The sequence below is a fragment of the Amblyomma mixtum genome, chromosome 9 (genome assembly GCF_055824585.1).
Source record: "Amblyomma mixtum isolate Tamu chromosome 9, ASM5582458v1, whole genome shotgun sequence".
Lineage (NCBI taxonomy): Eukaryota > Metazoa > Arthropoda > Arachnida > Ixodida > Ixodidae > Amblyomma > Amblyomma mixtum.
In genome coordinates this window covers 95,319,485-95,344,720 of record NC_143020.1, presented here as the reverse complement: position 1 = coordinate 95,344,720, position 25,236 = coordinate 95,319,485, and the positions used below count along the sequence as shown (strand labels likewise).

Below are 25,236 nucleotides of genomic sequence, written 5' to 3'. Positions count from 1 at the left end.
CTTCGAAGGTTGCGCCTCGTTTTAAAGCACGCGTATTCGACCAAACGATTCCAATGTGGTTACCAGGTTGTCCGTTGGTTTTGCTACACCCGTACTGTTTTCATGTGTGCAGCATTTATTTCATCTTTTCCCACTTAAATTTTCTTCGAAATATGCTTGCCTGCGTCCACTACAATTAACGATAAGTACTGGTGTTCATTGCCCCCGTTATTTGTGGCTCGAAATTTGGAGTTTCAACTGAACGCTGTGTTTTCGGGGAGGTGATGGTAGCCAATTGTCGGGCTGCTTTCAATGCGTGCTCTTCTCCAGTGTATTTGATCTGCGGGATCTGAATGATTCGGAACCGTGTTTCCTAATGTGTATATAGTTAGATAAATAGTGTGCTAGTCGCTCTTATTATTATTATTATTATTGTTTTTGGTAATGTTATAGCCACTAAGCGGCAAATGCCTCTCAAACGAGGCCCTCCAGCCAATAGCGTCGACCAATTCTCATGACGTCATGGTCAATCCCTTTTGATCTGCTATCATGAAATCGCGGGGGGAGGGCAGTTAAAGGGATTAACCATGGACTAATCGGATTAACCGCGGCGTCATGAAGATTGGTCGACGCCATTGGCTGGTGTGCCTCCGTTAAGGAGCGCCTTCCGCTTCGTTCTTGAGTTGTATCCGACCACAGTAGTAGTAGTAGTCGTATTAGTAGTCGTATTAGTAGTAGTAGTAGTAGTAGTAGTAGTAGTAGTAGTAGTAGTAGTAGTAATAGTAGTAGTAGTAGCAGTAGTAGTATATATAGTATACAATCTTCTCGATCGTATCCAAAGAATACCGTCTCATTTTCCTAATATACAGCGACCTCTGCGGTCCAGTGGCGTTTTGTTTTTTGTTTGTTTACTTCTTTTCATCTTTCCGTTCTGTCGATACCCGAGCCAGCGGAAAACGAACGTCCCATCCCGCGTGTTCTCGTGCCTTGTTTACCCGGTACGAGCGTACGCGAGTAACGATTGCCAATAGCCAATGCCACGCTAATAACGCGTGCGTCAATAATAACCTATGCGCCGCGGCCAGGCGTGTAGGATATGTATACACGGAGCTCTCCAAACCGACTCATTTCTCTGAGGTGAGTGCTGTGAGTCGCTCGATACTGCAGGCCGTTCGGCCTCGACCTGGGCGCTCTTCGAGTTGCGCGCTTTTGCGAGTTGTGCGTGGCAACGATTGGCGTATGCGTGTTTTGAAAGTGTGGTCGGCGTGGCTTTCTGGGTGATTTTTTTTTTAAGGTTCTCAAAACAACGTGGGATGAGAGTACACAGAGAAAGCTCCGTGAAAGATAAGGGGCCTTCATCATGCGGGTAAGGCGAATTCCGTATGCACTTCTCTAAGTCGTTTCATTTGGTGCAACAGCAGTGCTGCGTTTCTGTCGCACGACAGAAAGTTCTGTTGTCGCTACATACCACAATGTAGCGTGTCTCGGAATTCTGTAGTCACTACAGAGCTTCTGGAGCCACAACAGAACGTTCTGATGTCGCGACAGATCGTTCTGTCGTCGCAAAAGAGGATTCTGTTGTCGCGACAAAAATCTCTATAGCGCTAACAGAGATTTCTGTCTCGCATCAGAAACATATCTGTTGCGCAACAGAAATTTCTGTTGTCCTTTTCGACTAGCTTTTTAAGCACAAAAATTAGGGAGGGGGGCACACTGACGCTTCGCCCGAAGGATATGATGCAATACCGTAAATGAGTCAGTTCCCATATTTGCGGAATGGGTGATTGTCAACTTTGCATTCATAGGTTCCTGGGAGTCCTCATACCACAACTTGCGCAATAGAGCAGCGGTTAAGGAATGCGCCATTGCCCTGTGATGGCAGGTGCTGCCAGCGGCGGGTCTTAATTATTGTGCGACTCAAGTTACTCTTCCCGAGCACCCTCTCGCGATCAATCATTAAATTAACTGCCTGTCGCCGGGCTGGTTAGTTTGCTAGTTGTATTTTTTTGTTATGTTCGTTTTCTTGATGTATTTTTGATATGCCCACTCCTGCCTAAGGGTTCAAACTGAGGTCGGCAGTATCTTGTAAATAAAATAAATAAAAAAAAGCCGGTGGGTAGGTTGTGACGACACCACGAGGTCACGTGCCCGATGTTGCCCACCTACATTGAGTCTGCTGGGGTGGCTGCCTGAGACACCCTATGCTGCCCTATTTATCGCTCACAACACCGTCAACACCGACACTAGATTTTTCTCCTTAACGGGGCATATTAATGCTACTGCGTTAATATGTAACGAAATTGCTTTAAAAGATGATCGAGCTGTGTGTTTAGAGGCATCCAGTCATCGGCAACTTCACGCTGACTGGCGCTGATGGAAAGACGAGTTGTACAGTTGCACGCAACATGATGTAATTCACGTCATGCAACCAGTAGAGCGCCCAGCAAACAACACACGCAGTACCTCATTTTTTTTCATTTCTACAACAGCTGAATCTTACCAGCACTCACCTATGGGGCAGGAAAGTGGAGGCTAACAACGAGGGTTCAGCTTAAGTTATGGGCAACGCAGCGACCTATGGAAAGAAAAATGATAGGTGTGACGTTAAGAGACCGGAAGCAGGCGGAGTGGGTGACGGAACAAACGCGGGTGAATGACATCCTTGTCGAAATCAAGAGAAAGAAATGGGCTTCGGCAGGGCATGTAATGCGAAGGCAAGATAACAGGTGGTCCTTAAGGGTAACGGAGTGGATTCCAAGAGAAGGCATCTTAGCAGGGGGCGGCAGAAAGTTAGGTGGGCGGATGAGATTAAGAAGGGTGCGGGGATACGGTGGCCGCAACTGACAAAGGACAGGGTTAATTGGAGATACATGGGAGAGGCCTTTGCCTTGCAGTCGGAGTAGTCAGGCTGATGATTATGGCTACATCGACCGTCTCGATATTAACCTTCGAATCACAGCACTGGGGGGATGATATAGGTTGCACACTTGTAGCCGTGTCGATACCTGTCAGTCATTGAACTCAAGCCATTGCGTGATTTACAGCAAATTTTGAGGTGATTTACACACGCTTTGTAGTATGGTACACAGGTATGGTTGTTTTGCCATAGCGTTTTGTCACAGCCCGCTGCCCATCACTCATGTAAGTCACTGCGTGGCGGGGTATAGGACTCAGCTTTATTTAAAATCCCGTGGTAGCATGATCGTGCCTTGATCAACATTATTTTTCGTTAATGTGTATATAGTGCAACTGTAGCCGGAATTTCCCTGCGTTGCAATTTTGATCACACAGAGGAGAGGTCACCTAGGGCGTCGTTTGCTTTCAGTCTCAGAGGTGCTCACTGACAAGAGCTTGATATAACCGGGTTGGAGATTTGAGATATAAGCGCCAATAACCTACCTCCCCTTCCTGAAAAACATTTATACTTCACGCATATTAGCAAATTGGCATTTCACCGACTAAGAACAAAATAAAGACTGTATTGGCCTCCAAATGCAATCTCCCTCTCCCTACCCCCTTCTCCCGTGAATAGGCCTTTGTGCTTCCTCCATTTAATAAATATTACGCAATCGTCAGCGTAGACAGATGTTGCCGGATGTGTTGTGAGGTCAGTAGACTGGATATTATGAAAAAAAAAAGACAAACGCTTCGTTGCAAAACGTGAAAGGCACAATATATCATTCAAGTGAGGGTGCTATAGTTCATTTAGCTGAGCCTACAGATAAACAGTTGCAGAGAGCGACAACTCGTATTACTCGAAATAAATCTATCCAATCCAGAAAACAATGTTTTCTGACACCCGAACCAGGCGCGGCAGTAAAAAATTACTCTGGTGGTAATTACAGTATTAAATTACTTCCGGTAATTTGTAATGTAAAAGGGTACTTGCCTAATCTAGTATCTTAGTGGTGTAATGAATTGTCCTGAGTAAAAAAAACCTGATGATTGGTCGCGAGAGGTTGCTGGGAAGAGCAACCTGGGTCGCACAAGCCCCACAAGGGGGCAGCACCTGCCATCGCAGGGCAGTGGCGCATCGCTTAACCGCTGCGCCACTGCGCCAGGAAGGGTATGAAAACTCCCAGGAATCTATGAATGCAAAGTCGAGAATGGCCGATCTCGCGGCGTTGAAAGATGTGACGGGAACGAATTCGCCAAAAACTAAAAATAAAAGAAAGTAAGAAGACAGTGGTGTATGGTCAGTTAGCATAGATCATAATTGCAATTGTTCCCGTATTTCCGTCGTGTCGCCCAAGCGAGGGCCATTACTTTGTTTCGTTTACATTGCCTTATCTTTGCCGGTGCCGGCGGTGCATTGTACTTATCTTTTTTTTTTTGGCAGCCCATTATATTCTATGTCTTTACCTTTGGCATTTCGCTCAGCTGTTCGTAAAAAATTGCGAGGACACTTTGGCAACTAAAGTGTTGAGAGGCGAAAGCCGAGGACACTAGGCCGTGACGACTTCCGGTGGATGTGGCGTCCCACCGTTCCCGTGGCTATATCGTTACCCAAATTATACATCTTTTGGAGATCTTGAGCGTTAATTACGCTTAATTACACATTTTTTCATCTAATTTGACACAAATCTGACGTTTTTCCGACCATTATGGGACAATTTTCATTATGTTGGGACGACTTCCGGTAGATGTGACGTCACACCATTCCCGTGGCTATATGGACGTCTGTGCTATTTCGACGCAATTTCGACATTTTTGCCTATAATTTATTTCATTTTTTCCTCTTCTATCTGAGGCAACCATTGGTTTTCTCCTATCTTTCCTTGTTCCCGAGTTAACACGAGTTAAACGCTGCCAAAGGTGTGACACCCTCTGCTAACGGACGATATGAGCCATTAAAGGCTTTCGCCTTATTGCGTTCTGTTTTTAGAGAATTTGCTATTTATTTAGTCTATTTTCTTTGGCAGAGTGTTGCAAAGCTAGGCTTTCTGATGTTTTACGGCGTGGTTGCGCAGTCCACCGGAGCAATAATTATAGGATTTTACTGTTATTGGTTAGTTACTCGGCAGGCCACAGTACCAGGTAACACAATGGAATGTACCCCACCCCAATGTAGTACTCCAATGGAGGTACCCCAATGTGAGCAAGAAATCGCTTCAGTCCCCCCAAGTGACTTGGACGAAGAATTCTTCAAAAACAAAAAGACGCGACCGTCGCATCGAACAATTAACTTGACATCCGCATGAAAGGTGAAAGTCAGCTAGTTTACAATTTCTCAGCGGTACAGAAGGCTGAAAAACCTTTCCATGTGCGGCACTAGAAGCAAAGTGGCTATTCGTCATTCCTGAACAAGGAAGTTTTCTTTGCCAGTGAAAGTTGCGATCAGTGCACTGTTTTGTATCTATGAAAACGGGAAAGTAATTTAAAAGTAATTGCATTAGTTCTCCGAAGTAATTTAAATAAAATGTCATCTTTTGTGAGTAGTATTTGGTACTGTAACTGAATTACATTTGTGGGGGTCTTCTGAAAAGTATTTATAAATCTAATTTCGCAACCTTTCAAAGGTAATTTTGCCATGCGCGACCACGAACAGAAGCCCGCGATTCCTCCGAGAACGCATCCTATACATTCCATCGCAAAAGTCTAGCCTCAGCTCAGGTCACATGGTCAATTATGTTCTTCACTAAGCGCCGCGTCAATTGTCTATGTTCTAGCAGAAAACGTCTTAATGACGTTTTTCTAGGTTCTTTTTTTTTTTTTTGCGTTCACGAACCTGTTGAGGGATCATATGACGTGCTCTTACAAGGTTTCTTCAAATCCACTGTAGGCTAGGTGCTATCAGCAAGAAATAAAACGCGATCAACGCAACTGAACCACAGATAACAAAATGCGAAGCCCTTAGTCAAGGGAAGCCGAATACAAGATCCGAATATTTCAACTTCGAAGGCGCGAAGGCTCTTCTCCAGAAGTGTTATTCAACCTCGCTTGTATTTCGTCGCCAGGCGCTAATATGCTTTTGTTTTTGCATTGCCACCTCAGTTTTCTTGTTGGCGTTTCATTCGTTGCTGATAGTACATCATCAAGAGCTGAGGAAACACTCTGAAGGAAGTCTAGGAGTATGCCTAATTGTGTGCACCGTGTTGTAGAAAACGCATTTCCGCGTGTCGTTGCCGCACCTACCTGTACAGCACCGCGTCCTACGAGCTTTTTTTGGCTTTTTTTCATTGTTGCTGGTATTATTCCCAGCCGGGCCACAGCTGCGGGCGACGGTGCGCGCAGCATGTACATGTCCATGTGTTTCCGTGCCTCGTCGACAGGCGGCCGGTATTGGGCAACCGACCCAGCGGCACAGATATGCATGAAGAGCAGCGCTGCAATGCCTTGTGTGACGCCGGATGGGTTTGTTTGTACCGCCGTACGAGCTGGGTGAATTAGAGAGAGCTGCGAAGCGGGGGAAACCGGCAGTGCTGGAGGACCGACGTAGGTTCCTGGACGCGGCCTGTCCTGGACCGATGGACATGGACAGCTCACGAGTCTTTCTCTGGGAGGTGTTGTGAGTCACCGGAAGTCTGCATCACCCGAAAGGTGAGACACGTCTGAGTACTGTCTGAGACGAATTCTGTTCACTAAAAAGAGGCCCGTGCAAACTCTTATTCACTGTGCAAGGAAGCGCGTCCATTCAAGCTTGCGGACTCGACACCTAGCCCGGTTGAATGTTAAAGAGCCTTTCAATTTTTTTTTTGCAGACCTGCGATTTCAGGTATGTGCGCCATCATATTATCAATCGCTTCTGCATCCGCACTTTGCGGTAAGCATTTCCGTCCACACTGCATAGCTCACGTGCGTATCAGTGCAGGTGAACCAGGAGAAATTCTAGAGGCCCGTGTACTGTGCGATGTCAGTGCACGTTAAAGAACCCCAGGTGGTCGACATTTCCGGAGCCCTCCACTACGGCGTCTCTCATAGCCTCAGTTGCTTTGGGACGTTAAACCCCATAAACCAACCTAAACCAACCATTACCTGGATAGCAGCAAAGAAAATCCATGTCTCAAAAGCGTACCCGCATAGGTAGGAGGCCGGGTTATCCAAATTATCCCATTGAGCTCCGAAGACGAAGAAGAAGGTAGCCTCGATAGATTTAATGCAGGGGATCCTCTGAGCGCTTCCGGTAGAAATAGATTCTACATTTCCAATGTAGGGGAACTTGCAGCGTTTCGAGAATGTCCTTTATTATCTTTTTACTCCTGGTAGTTTTCTTGCTGATTTTAGTGTGCCCAAAGTAATTTGAGCCGTTAATAAGAAGCTAAAATCAATAACAATGAGCCTACGCCACGGTCACACTGTAGTTCTTATAACACCCGGGTTATACCTTGTATTTTTAATACCTGCGCCTTCTCCATCCAAATTACAAGCGACAAAAGTTGCAATTTCGATATCCCACGCTTCTTGAATTGCTGTATTACCGCGGCCAATAGGTAGATTAAGGAGTAATTGCTCGCACATGTAACGGGGAAGGTTTCAAGAAAAATAAAACGCATAATGGACTGCGCAGTTGTCCTTACGACCCGTTGCTATCAGTTTCCAATCAACGCTCTATTTGAAAGCTGAAGACTGCTGTGTTTTCAATTGTGCTCCAGGGCTAACAAAGAATACACTGTGATAATTAAGGCAAATGCAATACAGGAGAAAAAAAAACACATTTTGAAAGTGTTCACAGGCGGTGTCACTCGTATTCGTGAAATCCGTGAAAGTCAAAACAAGGATTTCTTGCGGCAATTTGTCACTTTCTATCCGTTTGCTGCATGTGTTTCTCACCTGAAGGTATTCGGAACACTAGTGGGACCTCTACAGTTTTTGAACCTGCGAATAGTAAGCCGACTCGGAACAATAAAACTCGGTACCTGTCTTCAGCTCACCTCAGCGTATAGGTCTATTGTTTTCCAATGCCTGCGTGGCAAGCAACGTCGGCTCAACGGCCTGGAAGCCTAACTGCGAAGCCTTTGATGTCGAACAGAAAGAACAGCCTCATCCGTTTTTGTTTTATTTTTCTAATCGCAGCTGTTGCAAAAAACAACCGGGGCTTGGTAGTTAAGGCAGCTGCGCACGAATTTAAGCCGTACCTGCCACATATATTCACCCCTTTCCACTCCACAGCTCAGCTACTTATCTTGCGTCGCATCAAGCAATAGTAATAGCAGCCGTTTTTAAAATCTTGGGAAGAGAAAAAAAAAAACGGGATAAACGTAGTAAAGAACATCATTAATGAAGACGGCAGCGAGACAAGCATCTTATAGGCAAGCGATAATTTGAGCTCTAATTCAATTCAATTCAATTGCACATTTCATGCAAACACAAAACGGAATAAAAGAAATGAAACGAATAAACGGCTCATAGCATAGACGACGTTTGCATAAATGACGCCAAATGCAATGTGAACAGACACACAATTATAAAGAATGATAAACTCTAATACACACTGAGCACTAACAACAAAATACGGAACATAATCTACATCACAAACGTTTTAATTAAGATGCCGCCATATACATTTTATTTTATTGCTTGTATAGTAAGATAATTATTCATTTCAGTTCTAAAGATACAGTTCCGGGCTTGCGTATGCCTCTTGCTGGATTGAATGGCGGTGACCTGATAACTGAAACATAGATGTTGTAGTTTAACTGTATGTAGAGCATTCATGTGAACAAAATTCAACGCGGGAACATAGCAAAAACAGGTCATCCTGTTATTCAGCAGTGATCCATGTGTGCAGAACGGCCAGTCCAAGCTGTACGTTATTATTTAAGGAGAATATTTAATCTGTCGTACATTATAAAGATTGTGAACGCCTCGATAACGGTATAGGTGTACTAACAGGGCACTTAATCAAAGGTTTGTTCTGAGTAAAAAAAAATCAATTCCATGTATCAAGCCCCGGAAATGTGGAAAAACGCTTTTAGTTCTCACGGCTGCCACCGCATACCGCGTGGCGCTGAACACTGAAAACCACCGTAGATCTGTGGAAACAATTGAACACCTCATAATCAAATGTGATGGTATCCATCCGGATGTCGATGCAGGCACAGTCACTCTTTCTGAGGCCCTAGGGTTTAAAGATAACAATGGTCATGTAAATAAATCTGCAGTGGAAGTCAGCAAAAAGCGATTGGAGGATTGGTGGTTGAAAAGCAGAGATGTGGCATAAGGTTAGAATAGTAGGAAACCGTAGGCAAAGTCGATGGAGAATCTTAATGAGGATTGCCAACACAGTAAACAAAAAAAATAATAAATAAAGAAAAGCTGAGCATGGTGGCAATTGCCACCACCCCGTTTCAAAGGGGGCGCTCCTATCCATCCATCCATCCATCCATCCACCGCAGGAATTTGGAAGGTTCGGTACATCTTGATTTTTTTTTTTGTGCCCGCCGGAAATAGTGTGAGCTCAGGAGGTAGTTTATAGGTCAGATTCTGCAGCGAGGAACAAGAGTTGGTCATAGTAATCCCCATGTTCCCCCATAATGTTTCCGGACTCTATAGCTTTCTAAAAATTAGAAATCTAAAATATCCCCATTGAGTTACGCCATGTTCGCTTCCGGCGGCCGACAGATGTCGCTGCAGCTGCTGAATGTACGAGAAAGCGTCCTTTATGGTTATGCTGATGTTTTTTTGGCAGTAATAGACGCAAGTATTGCTGAGAAGAATGCATTTAAAAAATTCACCGTCACCCGATTCTAACTCTTCAGATCAGCACTGAAAATGACTCCGTGATTCTCAGACGGAACGGTATGATGATGAAACCAAACCTCAGGGATCCGAGACCAGGAAAACTGCCTTGACGTCACTGCAATTTACTTGCGAAAATGTTCGCTGGCGGCGACAGCTCTCCATCATTTTTATACCCACTCTGTGTTATAAAAAGCTCCGTTTTTAGTGGGAGTAGTTTCTTTGTCGTTAGAATTCGGCAACCTATCTATACAGGCCAGCTTAAATTCGTCCTGAGCGTTCAACTAAAATCGACCCACAGGACGGCTACACATACAACACTATATACACTCTCTTTGTTTGTTTGTAGCTTTTGTTTTTTTTTTCGGCAAATGCCACGGAGTACATCAGGCTCGAAGCCACGTGGCTTAAATGAATGATGTGATGGACAACGCGCGCGGGACATAGATCTGTCAGGTCTGCAGACGTGAACGTTTGTCCATTTCTTCTTCATGACAGCACTGACAAGGTCAAAAACAACAGGTGCTCTAAAGCTTACTTTTGCCGTCTCTATTTTTTTTAACCTTGACCCCCGGTCCCTTTTCTAACGCATTCTTCGGGGACTAGCACACCGATTTCATTCAAGCGTCTGCGCAATGAATATATGTGACTGGAATTTGCAATCTTTTTCTTATTCTTTGTAACAGTTTTTGCGAATTTCTTTTTGGTCAATTGTTTATTCCCGATATGTTTCAATCATGTTTCGTGTTAGGTTAAACATGTGTAACTCTCTACATGTAAGACTGATGATTTCCTTACCACCTGCTTTAGTTATTTATGTATGCGCATGATGAACTTTAAAAAGCATATAAAAAAATACCACAGCGTAACCGACTTTCAGAAATATGCGTGCTGTGTTTAGTCTGGTCGCGTTTGGAGCCACCGAGGTATGCTGATTCCACGGATAGAATCCAAGATAGCAGCCTCCATAGCAACAACATTGCATCCCAGTGGTCGCCATGGTAACCGAGGTGGTTGCATAACAGAATAAAATAATAACAGGCGGCAGCGTGGTGCCCCAGCACCAACTCGGACCTACACTACCACTACGCCCAATTCCACGTCTTTACGAATCTTCATACGATCACGGCGGCTCAACCGCTTTTCGCAGTGTGTTCGGGGCGGTGGCGTACGATTTCGCGTTTCGTGCAGCATAAACTTCCTAGTTAAGTTAGAGCCTAGCTCGTGGCAGGGATTCGAACCGGCGACCTATGTTAGGTGTGTTAACTCTAGATATTTGATCGCTGCCTCAGCGTCGGCTCATTTTCTTATTTGTTTTTTTTTTTTGCGCTGTCTTTGCTTGTTGTGTATTAGAATACGGGCCTTAATTGACAAGCCTTTCTCTGGCTTTTTATGCGCGGTCCAAACATTTTTGACGTGTTGAATGAAGATTTTATTGTATGAAGATGAAGACAATATATACGCACTTGTAATATACAGGCTGTTTTTATTAACCGTTTACAGATTTTTAAACACAAGGCGCTGATAGTATCGTGAATGCCGCCATCACGGAATGCATATTCCGCTCGGCGCACACAAGATACGTAAGTAGGGGTCCAAGTTCATTAATTAATGAGCCAAATTTCGTTGGTTATTTCTTTAACCCTTCACTTTACGCTGCATATTTCAATCGCAATTTTGGAGACTGTAATGATTCAAAGCAAATACAATTTGCAGCATCTCCCTAAGTGCAACATGTATTGAGATATTCGCGATTGAATTTTCAGCCTTTTCGGATGCGATGCGGGAACTGAACGCTCAGAGTGCACTGGAAATCCCGACACGATATACGTAAGATAGTGGCGAAATGATGACGACAGCCGACGGCACCAAGGCTATAGCTGCGACTGCGGCAGGCAGCCGCTCGAGATGAGCGCACGCGCTCTTGAGCAGCACGCGCTCTTTTTTCACGTTTCCTGCCATCAGGGGCTTCGAAAAAGCAGCACGCTGATAACGCGATTTCCCTTTGCGCTCTGGCTCGGCCAATAAAGGAACGTAGTTTGCTTGTTCTTTATTATTTTTCATCCAAAGTAATTTCAAAAGAAATGAACTGATGACTGTTGCCCCTTCGTATCTCAGTGGCTAGGTTTTATACATCTGTAATGCTCAAAGTGCTTGACTTCAACCGCCACGCATGCCATGAATCTCTCCTTCATGGACTGGAACACTCGTTTCACAACCTGCGGGAGTATATTCGCAAATGCCTTGATGATTCTTTGTTCGAGATCGGCCACGTCTTCGAGTTCAGTTGCGTAGACTTCGTTCTTGACGTGGACCCCAAAGAAAGAAGTCTAATGGAGTTAGGTCGGGTGACCTAGGTGGCCAGAACATGATCCTACCACGCCCTATCTACTGACCGGGGAAGTTGCGGTCGAGCCAATACCTTGCACGCGACGAGAAGTGCGCAGGCGCCCCGTCGTGCTGAAACCACGAGCCGTGGACTTGACTTAACGGGATCTCGGACATGAAATCGCTGATAGCGCCACCTAGAATGCTCGTTGTGTATGATTTTGCTGATAGATTTTCTTCCAGAAAGTACGGCCACACTATATTTGAGTAAATGCCACACCAGACATTCCCTGACCACCGGACTTGGCGGTGGTGTTCCCGGAGCCATTGCGGGTTCTGATCAGACCAGTAGTGGGCATTGTGTACATTGACTTCCTCATTACGGCAAAAGGGGGCCTCGTCCATCCACAGAACTTTCCTAAAAAAGTCTCAGTTTTCGTCAGGTTTGATCAACGCCCAGTTGCTGAATTCATACCGCTTTTTATAATCGTCTTCACTGATATCCTGATGCGGCGATATGTGGTAAAGATAAAAAGTATGCTTCTTGAGCATTCTCCAGGCTGAATAGCGGGAAGACCCAACGGCCTCCGTGAACCGGCATTCACGATACTATCAGCGCCATTTTTTTTTTTTAATCTGTAAACTGTTAAAAAAAGCTCCCCGTATACTTGTACTCTACCAAAATTCAGGGGGGGGGGGGGGGGGGGGGCATTTTGTTGACCTAAAGTGCGGTGAGGCGAAAGCCTTTACCGCGGTGTTGCTGCTTGTGTCACTGATGTGTGGTTAGGATGTTACTTAAGTACATAGTTGTTTGTGAATCTTAAATGCTGGAGACACTGGAGGGAGTTTGGGAGGCATCCATCTGATTCGACGCCTTTCTGCAAACGCTCTCCAGCGTCCTAGACAAGGGGAACTACACATGCGTTGGCAGGAACTAGAGCCGCTCTGTACATTGCCTGAATTTTAATTAGACGAAGCCAGATTCATGCTGGCTGACCACGAGTCATATGTACATAGCGTTTATTGTGTTTTGATGATTGTTTGTTTTGTCCAATTTTCTTTGCAAAAGCCAGGCAATAAAGAAAAAAAAAGTAGCGTAGCCATTTGCACGCTTGGCTGCGGAACGGAAGGGTGGTGGTTCGAATCCCATCGTGCACAAAGATTTTTTTTTTTTCTGGTTGACTAGAAAAGCGTGACACCTCTGCTGACAGCCCGCCACGGTGGCAAAGTGGTTATGGTGCTCGGCTGCTGACCCGAAAGACGCGGGTTCGATCCCGGCCGCGGCGGCTAGAATTTCTTTGGAGGAGAAATTCGAGGCCCGTGTACTGTGCGATGTCAGTGCACGTTAAAGAACCCCAGGTGGTCGAAATTTCCGGAGCCCTCCACTACGGCGTCTCTCATAGCCTTAGTCGCTTTGGGACGTTAAACCCCACAAACCAACCAACCTCTGCTGACAACCTTCTGTCGACAACGATGAGGCATTAAAGGCATTCGCCTTAATATACACTCACACATTTGCACACAGAGTTGGCGGCAGGCAGCTCGCGCCCGGCGTTCTAACTGCCACGCAATATTCTTGCAGAATCACCTGTTTCGCCTTCGTCTCTGCGGCTCTGGATAAACTTGACTACCCCTCAGCTCCCCTGATAAGGTCTGCTGGCTTGGCTTCCTCTTTCGTCCGCCTCCGGAGATTCGAGGTACCCTGGCCGTGATTAAAAGGCGGGATCGACAGGCTGCGCCGACATTTGCACACAGCAGCGGAGACAGTATTCTTGCAGGTTGGTGATTTTGAGCATATCTTTTAAAACAGTTTGGTTTGGTTTACGGGGTTTAAAGTCCCAAAGCGACTGAGGATATGAGAGACGCCGTAGTGAAGGGCTCCGGAAATTTCGACCACCTGGGGTTCTTGAACGTGCACTGACATCGCACAGTACGCGGGCCTCTAGAATTTCTCCTACAAAGAAATTCAACCACCGCGGCCGGGATCGAACCCGCGTCTTTCGGGTCAACAGCCGAGCACCATAACCACTGAGCCACCGCGGCGGCATATCTTCTAAAACGTCGTTTCGCGCACCTCTCGTGTTGCCACTGCTGTTTAGATGATTTGCTGTTTTTTTTTTTTGCGATCCCTTTTTTCAAAACATACCGCAATGTTTGGCCTGTTATGAAGATGTGAATGATAAAGAAATGTTCTTAATACGTTCAACATTCAGCTACCGGGATCGAACCCGCGTCTTTCGGGTCAGCAGCCAAGCGTCGTAAGCTCTGAGTCACCGCGGCGGGTCATCGTAAATTTCCTTTACTAAAGAAAAAGCCGGCGAAGTATTTTTCTTTTTATCGTCTAAATGCGCAAAGTTCGCGTAACAGGGATGAAGAAGTTTGCAGTTTTTTATCTTCTTTAAAGCATAAGTTTGATGTTTTGTGCTTTTCAGAAACCTGGTTCAAGGATTTTGATGATGAAATGCACTTTGAAGGCTATGAATGTGAGGCTTTATGCAGAAAAGGTTAAATAGGCGGTGGTGTTGCTGCTTACATGAGGCAAAATCTTTACTATGAAGTTGCATCTGACTACACAGTTTTGGATCAGAACATTGAAGCGATTTTCGTCAATACCAGGGCTTTCATGTATGGCCTTATTTATAGACCACCGTCAGGTTCAAACCAAGAATTCTTTCGTATTCTCGAATTAATATTAGACAAACTTTCTATACTAGGACTTCCTGTTATCATCATGGGCGATATTAATATCAACTTTCTTCGACTCTCTCATGCAGCTAGCACTTCCGTTAATATCTTGTCGTCTTATGGTTTCTGCAATGTTATCAGTTCCCCTACTCGCGTCATTGAAGATACCAATTCATTATTAGATCTTTGTTTGGTTGCTAGCAAGTATGACAACACGATGGCTTGTCGGCGATCATTTATCTCTTTTCTATTTTATTCCAAGAGTGCGTTCTGCAGATTTTCCTTGCCCAAATACAACACATACTACACAAATGATCAGAAAGGTCAGCACTGAACATTTCCGTTCTCTTGTGGCCGCTGTAGACTGCCTCGAACTTTTAGCAATCCATAACCTGTATGATTCATACGAACGTTTCTTCGAAAAAATAACTGAATTATATAATCTCGTTGTAAAGTAAAGGCGCCAAAAGGTTTTTGGCGCCTTTACTTTGTAATGAATTACCAACTGGCCCAGCAAGAAGTGCTCTTAATATAATCTCGCTTTTCCTACCGGAACAATAAAAAACAGCATAAAGGCAAGGAAACCTTGGATTACAGGGGAATTAGTGTCAAGATATAAAGCACGTACTGCTCTTTTCCATAAGTTTTTGTTATACAGAGAGAGATTATTACCTGCGGAATATAAAAAAATAGCAATAAGTTTGGCAACGGTATAAAAAAGAACGCATCCACTTTTATGGAAAAAAATTTGCTGACACTTATTATGATCCTCAAAAGACGTGGCGCGTTCTAAAAAGCTTGCTTAATAAACGTCATACCGTTGCACCCCCTGAAATAAAGATCGGGAACCAAACTTTTGGCGGCCTGGTTCTCAGCAATGAGTTCAATGGACATTGTTTAACGTTTGGATCTTTTACTACCCCTGATTCTGACGATTGCGAAAAGTATATTCAATGCAACCTACGTATTTCCAGGTATCTTTTTCCGGCCACAAAAACTGAGGTTTTTAGTCTAATGAATGGCGTTAAAAATAACAGGTCTTGCGGTTTTGATGGCGTCACCACGGCGCCAATCAAAGCGGTTTCTGATCTTCTATCTGAAGTGCTATTCCACTTAACAAATCAGGTATTAACTACAGGAATATTTCCAGATAAAACAGAAATCAGCAAAGTCATAGTTCTGCACAAAGGAGGTACCGTCGACTGTATCAGTAATTATCGGCCAATATTAGAACAACTCTCGGTACTTTCTAAGACAGTAGAAAAAGTAATTAATAAAAGGTTATCTAAGCACATCACTGAAAATGCGTTTCTCTCTGTAGCCCAGTATGGTTTCCGGAGGGGTAAATCAACTGAATCTGCCTTTTAAAGATAACGTATCACATAACATAGAAATGCAGTTGTTTACTTCAGGATTTTTCTGGATTTTAACATAGTGTTCGACCCAACCAAACATGGAATACTGTTTCAAAAATTACCACAAGACGGAATAAGGGGCTTCGAACTTCGCTCGTCCGTAGCTACTTGTCCAACCGTTCGCAGTTAGTCGTTACAAATGATTTTGCCTCGGATTCTGAGTTCATAAACTATGGCGTTCCTCAAGATTTCATCCTTGGCCTTTTATTATTTCTGATATATATTAATGATATTACTGCTATCCCGGGAACTTCTGATATCTTGCTCTACCGTGATGACGCAAGTGCCTTTCTTGATTCACAAGACCTACTCTCTCTAGTGCCTCTAGCTAACAACGGGCTTGAAAATCTGTCGAGATGGCTCTGTGCTAAACAGCCGATGCTAAATGTTAATAAAATTAAGTATATTATTTTTCAGCTCTAAATAAACCAGTAAACAAAACTACCACACTTTCGTTTCAATCTATCTCCTCAGAACGTGCTTCAGTGCATAAATATTTAGGTGTCTTATTCCACGAAAATCTTCGCTGGTCTTACCATGTAGACCTGATAACCAGCAAAACTGTCCGCTACATTCGTATACTAAATAATGTTCGCCCCCTTTTCCAGTGTACCTGAGAAAGCAACTCTATTTTTCCGCGGTCCAGTCTCGTGTGCATTCCTGCTTGTTAGTATGGGGAGCTGGTAGAAAAAGAAGCAAAAAAAGTGGTTTCTTTTACAATTTGTCTAGAATGATTTTGTTTCAGCATATTTTTAAAAAAATTCAGATATTAAATATTACGACCCTCTACAATCAACGACTATCCGAAGTTATAAATGGAGAATTAAAAACTGATTCTACTGCGTTTCTGCATGCATTCATAAACACAGATCCTCACTACGTTTTCCGAAATGTGAATTTTGTAAAACCTTGAATAAGGACCGGGTATGGAATACAGTTAATAAACTGGCAAATCCCTAACATTTTGAAGAGTTACCCTGACATTGTTTATTTTCTAGAACAATCATCCTCCTTGTAAACCTTGAGAAAAAAGTCAAAGTTGTACTTTTTGGAACATATGTGATTATTGTCCTATACCCGCAATGTTCTCTCCCTAAATGCTCTTGAATCTGTTGGATTGTTGTATGCAAATGGTTGCATTTTTTGTGCTACTGGTCTTCATTTGTCTAAGCATTATATCCGCGACCTGTTGACCGATTTCTTTTTGTGTGTGCTCTGCTCTGTGTAATGCTCTGACAGACAATTACACGGCGGTGATAGACAATTACGGTGATAGACAATAACGGCGGTGACAGACAATTACACCTGCAAATCATGAAAGCTCTCCGTAGAAATAAATCTGTCACTGTCACACCGGAATCCGATTGGCATGACCTTCCAAATTGTATTTCGTCGGTCTGTGAAGCTATTCAAGGTCCTTGGCGATGTTTTCTTCTCTGTGACCATGAAGCTAGCAAGCTTCGGGTTGTCTCAGGGATTTTCAATTATATGTCCCCAATTATATGTCTAGGTCACTGCAAAATTATCCCGTCATAACGATCCCAATTACCCGGAGGTCACCTAGCGATCCTGATATCTATTTCGATTTCCGCACATCTATTTTCTAATGCTGTCAAAACTCGTTTTTTCCTGCCGTCACTTTTACAAAACAAAGGCATTTTTCATGTAGGTCGCCTGTTAATTGCTTGCCGTTTCACTTTGCCAAAACAATGCCATTTGTTGTTGTTGTTGCCTTGCTGGCATGGCACATACCCACGACGGAGGACATATGCCAGGGTTCAGTGAGGAGAGCCAAAAGAAGGTAAACTGGCGCCAATCTAATGGTTTTTTTCGACGTGAGCAGTGTTTTCAATGCTGGACTTCTTTACCACGCGCCTTTTACAAACTCTGAGATTGTGAGGCATAACGCCTCGAAAGAGACACATGGACTATCCCTGCTGAAGAAAGTTGTATGATGCAATAAACTCATAAGTTTGTCATACAAATATCATAGACTTATCAAACAAATCATAGACAATTATCATACAAATGTCATACATTTCTGTAAAATCATACATTCATCATTGAGGTGTCATAGAGTATCATACAAATTTTATGATACTGTGTGATACAGTCTCTATGAGGTTATTGCACCATAGAACTTTTTTTTCAGCAGGGATGAGGAACGTTGTAGTGGATGACTCCAGATTAATTAAGATTAGTTGAGACATCCTGGGGCCCTTTGCTGTGCGCTGAAGTCGCACCGCACACGGGAGACTTTTTTCCTATTCATCGCAATACGGCAGCCGCAGCCGGGGTCGAACCGGCAACCTCGGGATCAGCAACCGAGCACCAAAGCCACGAAGTCACCGCGGCGGGTATATTGCAGAAACGATAGTGTCTAAGACCATCTTTACAATACTCGAATCTCTATCAACCGAGCTTCACAAATGACGTGCGCCTCCACTGGTTTCCAGTGAAGACTTTAATCGACGTCTTATAATGACATTTCAATCCTTCTTGTGCGTCTTGAAGGACCCTGAGGACAAACTGAATAAGGCCTGTACAGAGAGACGTTGGCGTTCTAAACACAAGGAGACCACTCTGTCCGTAAACGGATCTTTTAAGAAAGAGAAAAGACCAGGAAGCGAAGCACAAGTGTCGCTATCAACGGTCAATTTCGTAAGCAAACTGCACGCGTCCACACCTACCTTTTTGGGCTCGGATCCCAGAGGCTACACTACACAGCTATTCACTTCAAAATGGCGGTCACCAGTTTTTTTCGGTTGGACGTAACGAGTTTGAATGAAAAGAAATTTTTGTTTTTATAAACGGGAAAAGAAAAGAGGACAAATAAATATTTGGTTCCCATGGGAATGTGTTGCCTTTAGGTAGCATTCTGTTTGGCAGTCTCGTTTCATTGGCTGTGTGCCGTGATGTGACCGGAATCAGCCAATGGAATCAAACTGCTGGAAAAGTTCCCTGCGTGCTAGTTTCCCAGCTGCCGGAACAGAAGTCTCTTCCTTGAGTAAAGTGAGTGTAAAGTTTAGGTAGGCACGCTGTTATGTGCGAGGTTAGCTTAGATACATCATCTTTGACAACGTATGCTGTTTTCCCTCATCGCAGGAAACTAAAAGCAACGCCCTGAAGCCACCAATCAGCAATGGGTACGTTTGCTGGCCACCTCATGCCCGGGGCCTTCCTGTTCATTCTGGGTACGTGGTGGGCGTTCGGAGCATGGCACAACTACATCCGATGCAAGCGGCGCAACCGCCGCTACACCTGCCGAGCGTGGTACGCGATGCCCGGAATGTCCCGACGGATTTGTTTCGAAGGCCTCACCAAGATCATCACCTGCAGCATAGGCATCGCCGGCGAAGTCGTCACGGGCTTTGAGGACGGCCGTTTCGTCCACATGGTCAACTCCCAGCACGTGTCTATGTACCTCTTCTACCTCCTCAGTGGTCTCGTTGACGTAATGACCAACTGCCGTTTCCCTTTTCCGCCGGGCACGGATTACGCGACGCTTCTGCTAGCCGTGACCGTAGAAGGACTGCTCTTCCACTTCCATCTCCATGGAAGACCTCATCTAGACGTCCTCATCCACACGCTTCTGGTCTACACCGTGGCAGCGGAGGCAGCGTGTATCATCGTCGAGGCTAACAAGCCTCGAAGCATCCTGGCGTCTCTGGGTCGGGCTTTCTTCTGTCTACTGCAGGGGACGTGGTTCTGGCAGGTCGGATTTATCCTGTACAGCCCGCTGCCGGGAGAGCCGTCCTGGGACGTCCACAGTCACGACGACATGATGCTGGCGACGGCCATCTTCACGTGGCACATGATAGGCGTCTTGGCGTTCCTCAGTGCCGTAGGCGTTTTGGCCCTGGTGATGTGCAACGCCTGCGACTGCGACGACCCGGTCCAGGACCGGGACGGTTCGGAGTATGCCCTCGTTCCGGGGTCAGAGGCCAAAGCGGACATTCAGATGGGCGCGGGTGACAAGGCGACAGCGCAGCCAATGCACATCGACTACAGTGACGACGAATTCTTCGCATGAATTCGGATACTTACTGGAGAGATGGCGCCATGAACGATGCATAAGACGATCCGACGCCGAACAGGAAGTCAAGCTGATCACGACCATGGTGTGAGAGTTTTGGTGTGTTGGTCTGTGAAACTGTGAAAGGAGTCTGCTTCGTAGCACTAGTTTTTCTTAAAATGACTGAATCACACAGTACACTCCGTACCCAGATAAAAGTTGGTGATAGCCAAGTATTATACCATGTAATGCCGCCCAGCCGGAAGTACGCCCAGCGGAAGTAGTTCGTGTAGGCGTAGTAATACTAGTCGGCGTATCCGGAGGGCGGTTACGACTGGGACCATCCTGAGGGTGGTTACGGTGCAAAAAGAAGGGTATTGGGAGAGAGGCGGAATCCCCAACCACAGACAGGTTAGCGCGAAAGGAGAGGGGTATAGGGAGAGCGCAGGAAGGCGCAACCGGAGACAGGTTGCCGCGGGAACCATGTGAAGAGTGGTTACCATATAAGGAACAGTGAGGTTATGGCAAGAACGAAGGAGTGTATCCCGTTCCACCTGCTACGAAGCGTGCCACCTGGGAAGAGAGTCAGCGACGGTCGCGCCGCGAGCCTAAAGTGGCGGAAATGAGAGGATCCGAACGCTAGTCACAGAACGAGTATGTGCGGAAGACCAAAGAGTAAACAGCTTTGATGTCACTCTCATATTATTTACCTTAATACATTGTGTCCTGCGCCGCGGCTTGCAGAGGACAGGGTTAATTCGGGAGATATGGGAGAGGCCTTTGTCCTGTAATCGGTGTAGTCAGGCTAATGATGATGATGGTGCTTACCTTGTCTTATAAGTAGCCCAACAGCTGTCGCTGAATCTCACGCTACACATTGGTAACTGTCTTGTTAGTGTTTTTTTTTCTTTTTCGTCTGTCAATGCATCACTTGTCTTCATACCACATGCACATAGGGTACAGCCTTTGCCGAAGTAACCAGGCTGCATGGTTTGCTTCTCTTTCGTATAGTAGAGCCTTTACGCCTTCCCTAAGTATCAAAAAGTTATTTGAAGGTGAGGACAGGGGTTCTCCTTACCGTACACAGATTTAGAGCTTGAGGGCTGGCATGACAGCTTCTATATACGACTGAGAAACAAACCACCAGCCTGGTTACTTTTGGCAAAGACTATACCTAGGCATTCTCGTGCCTTTATTTAAGCAAACGCACACAAACTGTGACGTCAAAGTTAAAATAAAGGTTACCTTGTGTCAGCAAGCTCTGCGTAGTGATTCGAGTACAGCCCCATTTGCTCGAAAGCTCTTCGACATTTGCGGCCTTTAAATTCTGCCGACGGTGCTATGTGCATTAACGTGCTTCAGCGCAACCCAACACTTTTCGTCATTCCTCTAAAAAACTCCGAAACTCCGAACCCGACGGTAATGCAACCTGGATATAACATGCATCTACTGCATGCTGCAGTAGATGCATGCAGTAGATGCATGTTCTCGGGGGGGGGGGGGGGGGGGGGGGTAGACACTTACCCCCCGAATGCAGCGGCTTTGGTGAAGACAAACTAAGCACAAAAGTTTGAGAGACTGGATCCAGCGGTGATCACATGTGATTAATAACAGGCCTTGCAAGGGTGGTGCAAATATTCGCATTATCCTGGTGGCATATAGTTCACCTAGGTAACAATGAGACCACTCATATCACCGAAACGCTTACAATAGGCACAGTTTGGGTCAAAATAGCATGCCGTGGTGGGGGCGTCGTCAAATAAGAATAAAAAGAAACGCCAATTCTTCCTCCTGACCTGCCTTTGCACTGTGTCATATTCTGTTGCGATTAGAGCACCTATGTAGCCTGCTGCCCCTCGCTGTCAAGAGACGAATGTTTTGCAGTTCAGATCGGTCATGTGCGTTTAGATGGCCCAGATCGGTACACGTATTTTTCATCCATGAGCACCATGCTTATCTGGACAACATGATAGAGCAAGGGTGCCTTCACTGACTTTTGTAATATGGTCTACACTCTGAGAAAGAAAGGAATAAAATTACTACAGATTTAGTCCTTTTAGGGGCTAACTCCGTTGCCACAACTATTAGTCCCTTAAAAGAGCGATTATTTTTAGACTATTTTTAGTATTTTTAGACTATTTTTAGACGCAGTATTTTTAGACTATTCATCACAGTGTGGACGACAAAAGGATCGACGGGAAACAAGCAAGAAATACTGCAAAGAGCGGCGGATGAGATCGGTCAATTTGCTTTATTTAGCGGGATGCAGTGCTCCCCAGAAAAATCAGAATTTATTAGACTTCACAAAAATAAAGAGGACAGGGGAACGATAGAATTAGAGATAGATGGACAACCCGTAAGAAGGACAAATAAGCTTCGCATCTTGGGAATGTGGCTGCAGGAGAAAGGCAAACGGGACCATACCATCCAGCTCTTGGAACACTCCACGAAACAGATATGCAGGATGTTAAGCCGGATTACGAACAAGAGAAAAGGGGTGAAGGAGCGAGATGCGTTACGGATCACTTCTGCGCTCATCATACCGAGGATGACGTACGCGCTTCCGTACCTACAACCTAACAAAGGGGAAAAGAACAAAATGGAAACATGCATCAGAAGGGCGTATAAGCAAGCCTTAGGCGTCATGACCTGCGCCTCGACAGAGAAGCTGATGAACATGGGGGTGTACGGCACCTATGAGGAGCACAGCGAAACCATGCTCAGATTTCAAATGGAAAGACTTAAAAGAACAGCCGCTGGCCGCGCACTACTGATCAAGCTAGGATACCCGGCAGAAGACGAGGGCGAAGACAAGACAGACATTGACAGCCAAATTAGGAGCACTTTCTTGGTTAAACCAGTGCCCAGAAACATGGACCCGAAGAACCACGAAGGAAGACGGGCGGCGAGATCATTGGAGTTGGACAGGTTCCTAAAGAAGAAACAGATGGTTCTGTATGTTGACGCGTCCAAGTACAGAACGAAGGAAAACGCTAGGGCGGTAGCAGTAGTGAACGCCAATGGGAATATAGTTACTGGTGCATCAGTGCGCACAAGGACAACACAAGCAGCGGAAGAGATCGCCATAGCTCTAGCCCTGACTGAAGCCAATCGGCAGGGACTGAGTTACTGGATAGCCACGGATTCTCAGGCTGCAGCAAGGGCGTACAGAGATGGAAGGATCGGCCAAAAAGCCGCGAGTATCCTCTTCGAACAAAAACAACACAGACATGGATCAAACAACACAAACATTCAACACACCATCATTTGGGTCCCTGACACTGGGGTTGAGGGAAATCTCATGGCAGACACCGTTGTCCGAGGGTTCACGAACCGGAGGGCGGGTTTGCCGGTGGAACCCTTCAGCACGCCAGAATCTTACGGGGAGGCAATGAAGGCGTTGTTGGGAGCGCGCAAGAAGTACTCGGCTCCGGCGGATATCCTCGACAGAGAGCAGGCCACCACGCTCAGACGACTACAAACAGACACCTACCCAAGCAGAGCCATGCATCACAAAATGTGGCCGAACAGATACGCGAAAGAGTGCGTGTGGTGTGGGGGCTACGCCACAACGTACCACGCCACCTGGGGCTGCGAAAAAAAGCCCTTTACTACCAAAGGTAAATAGCCCTAGTCTAGAGCAGTGGGAGGCCCTCCTGGCTGACTCCGACCCGAGCACTCAGCTTATGCTGGTGACGAGGGCCAAGGCAGCGGCGGAGGCCAACGGTATCCTGGACTAGGGAAGACCGACCACTGTAGCTCCACATCTATCTATCCCCATCCCCCTACTCCCTAACTCTTCCTTTTGAAAAAAAAATAATAAATAAATGTTTTTACTACTACTACTACTAAAGCTTTTGATCGCGTTCCCCATCACAGGCTCCTAACCAAATTGACAAACTTAAATCTCCATCCCAACGTTATTTCATGGATAAAACAATTCCTCGATAACAGAAAACAATTCACCTCTGTCAACGGCTTTAACTCGTCTTCTGTCCCCGTAACATCTGGAGTCCCCCAGGGAAGTGTACTTGGCCCTCTGCTTTTTTTAATTTTTATTAACGATCTACCCAAGTGTGTATCGTCTCAAATTAGGTTATTCGCGGATGATTGTGTAATATATCGTAATATTACTAATGAAACCGACCGCCATTCACTTCAAACTGATCTTGACGCTGAAACGGCTTGGTGTTCTTCCTGGCTAATGTCTCTAAATGCATCTAAAACAAAGTTAATGTCGTTTACTAACCGTTCCACTCGAATTGCTACAACCTACTTCCTCAATAACGATAGAGTTGAACTTACAACAACTTACAAGTACCTAGGAGTTCACTTTCAGTCTGACCTAACTTGGCATTACCATATTAACACAATCTTAGCATCAGCAAATCGCGCACTCGGCCTTCTTAGGCGTAATCTCAAACACGCGCCTTCACATTAAAAAAAACTTGCTTACATCACGCTAATCCGCCCGAAAGTTGAGTATGCTTCTGCCATATGGGACCCTCATCAAGCTTACATCATAAACAACCTTGAATGCCTGCAAAACGGTGCTGTTCGCTTCATCTTTTCAGATTATTCACGCTTCACCAGTGTCACAGCATTAAAACAACGTGCCGAGTTGGAACCGCTATCATGTCGACGCCATTTCGCTCGCCTAACCTTGCTTCACAAACTGTATCACCATCCCACCCTCCACGACGACTTCTTTTTGCCACATCCTGCGGTCTTTCCTCGCCGTGACCACGTTAACAAAATAAAACGCATCACATGCCGTTCATTGCTCTACGCGAAATCATTCATTCCTCGCACTATAATAGATTGGAATAACTTGCCATCACACATAGCTACTGAGGTTAACCCACAATCGTTTCAGCATTCGTTAAAGCAAACCATGGACTAACAGATTTGGTATTTTTGTTGTATTATGTGCATTTACTGAGTATTTTATTCTGCGTTGTTTGTTGTTATTATTTGTGTACATTACTAGTTTTAATTCATTATTACGTGTATTTTGTTCAAATTCCTGTGCCATATTTTTATACTTGTATCGCCCCCCCCCCCCCCCCTATGTAATACCCTCGCACGAGGGCCCTTAGGGGTATTGTAAATAAATAAAATAAATAAATAAATAAA

The 25,236-nt window shown here is 45.2% G+C and overlaps 1 protein-coding gene across 2 annotated transcripts; it reads left to right on the top strand.

Moving 5' to 3' along the window:
- The first annotated feature begins 1,109 nt into the window (after positions 1-1,109).
- On the top strand, positions 1,110-21,358 carry LOC149330216 (transmembrane protein 45B-like). 2 transcript variants are annotated; one of them, XM_089560826.1, is made up of 4 exons: positions 1,110-1,345; positions 6,252-6,519; positions 13,568-13,763; positions 19,191-21,358. In XM_089560826.1, the coding sequence occupies exon 4, from the start codon at positions 19,228-19,230 to the stop codon at positions 20,116-20,118; it is 891 nt and encodes a 296-aa protein (XP_089416952.1). In that variant the 5' UTR covers positions 1,110-1,345; positions 6,252-6,519; positions 13,568-13,763; positions 19,191-19,227; the 3' UTR covers positions 20,119-21,358. The 2 variants fall into 2 exon arrangements, with proteins under 2 accessions (XP_089416952.1, XP_089416953.1); XM_089560827.1 differs by lacking the exon at positions 13,568-13,763.
- The last annotated feature ends 3,878 nt before the right edge of the window (positions 21,359-25,236 follow it).

Bases quoted from the DNA above. Each gene is read 5' to 3' on its own strand.
- LOC149330216 (XM_089560827.1), top strand. From the start codon at position 19,228: ATGGGTACGTTTGCTGGCCACCTCATGCCCGGGGCCTTCCTGTTCATT.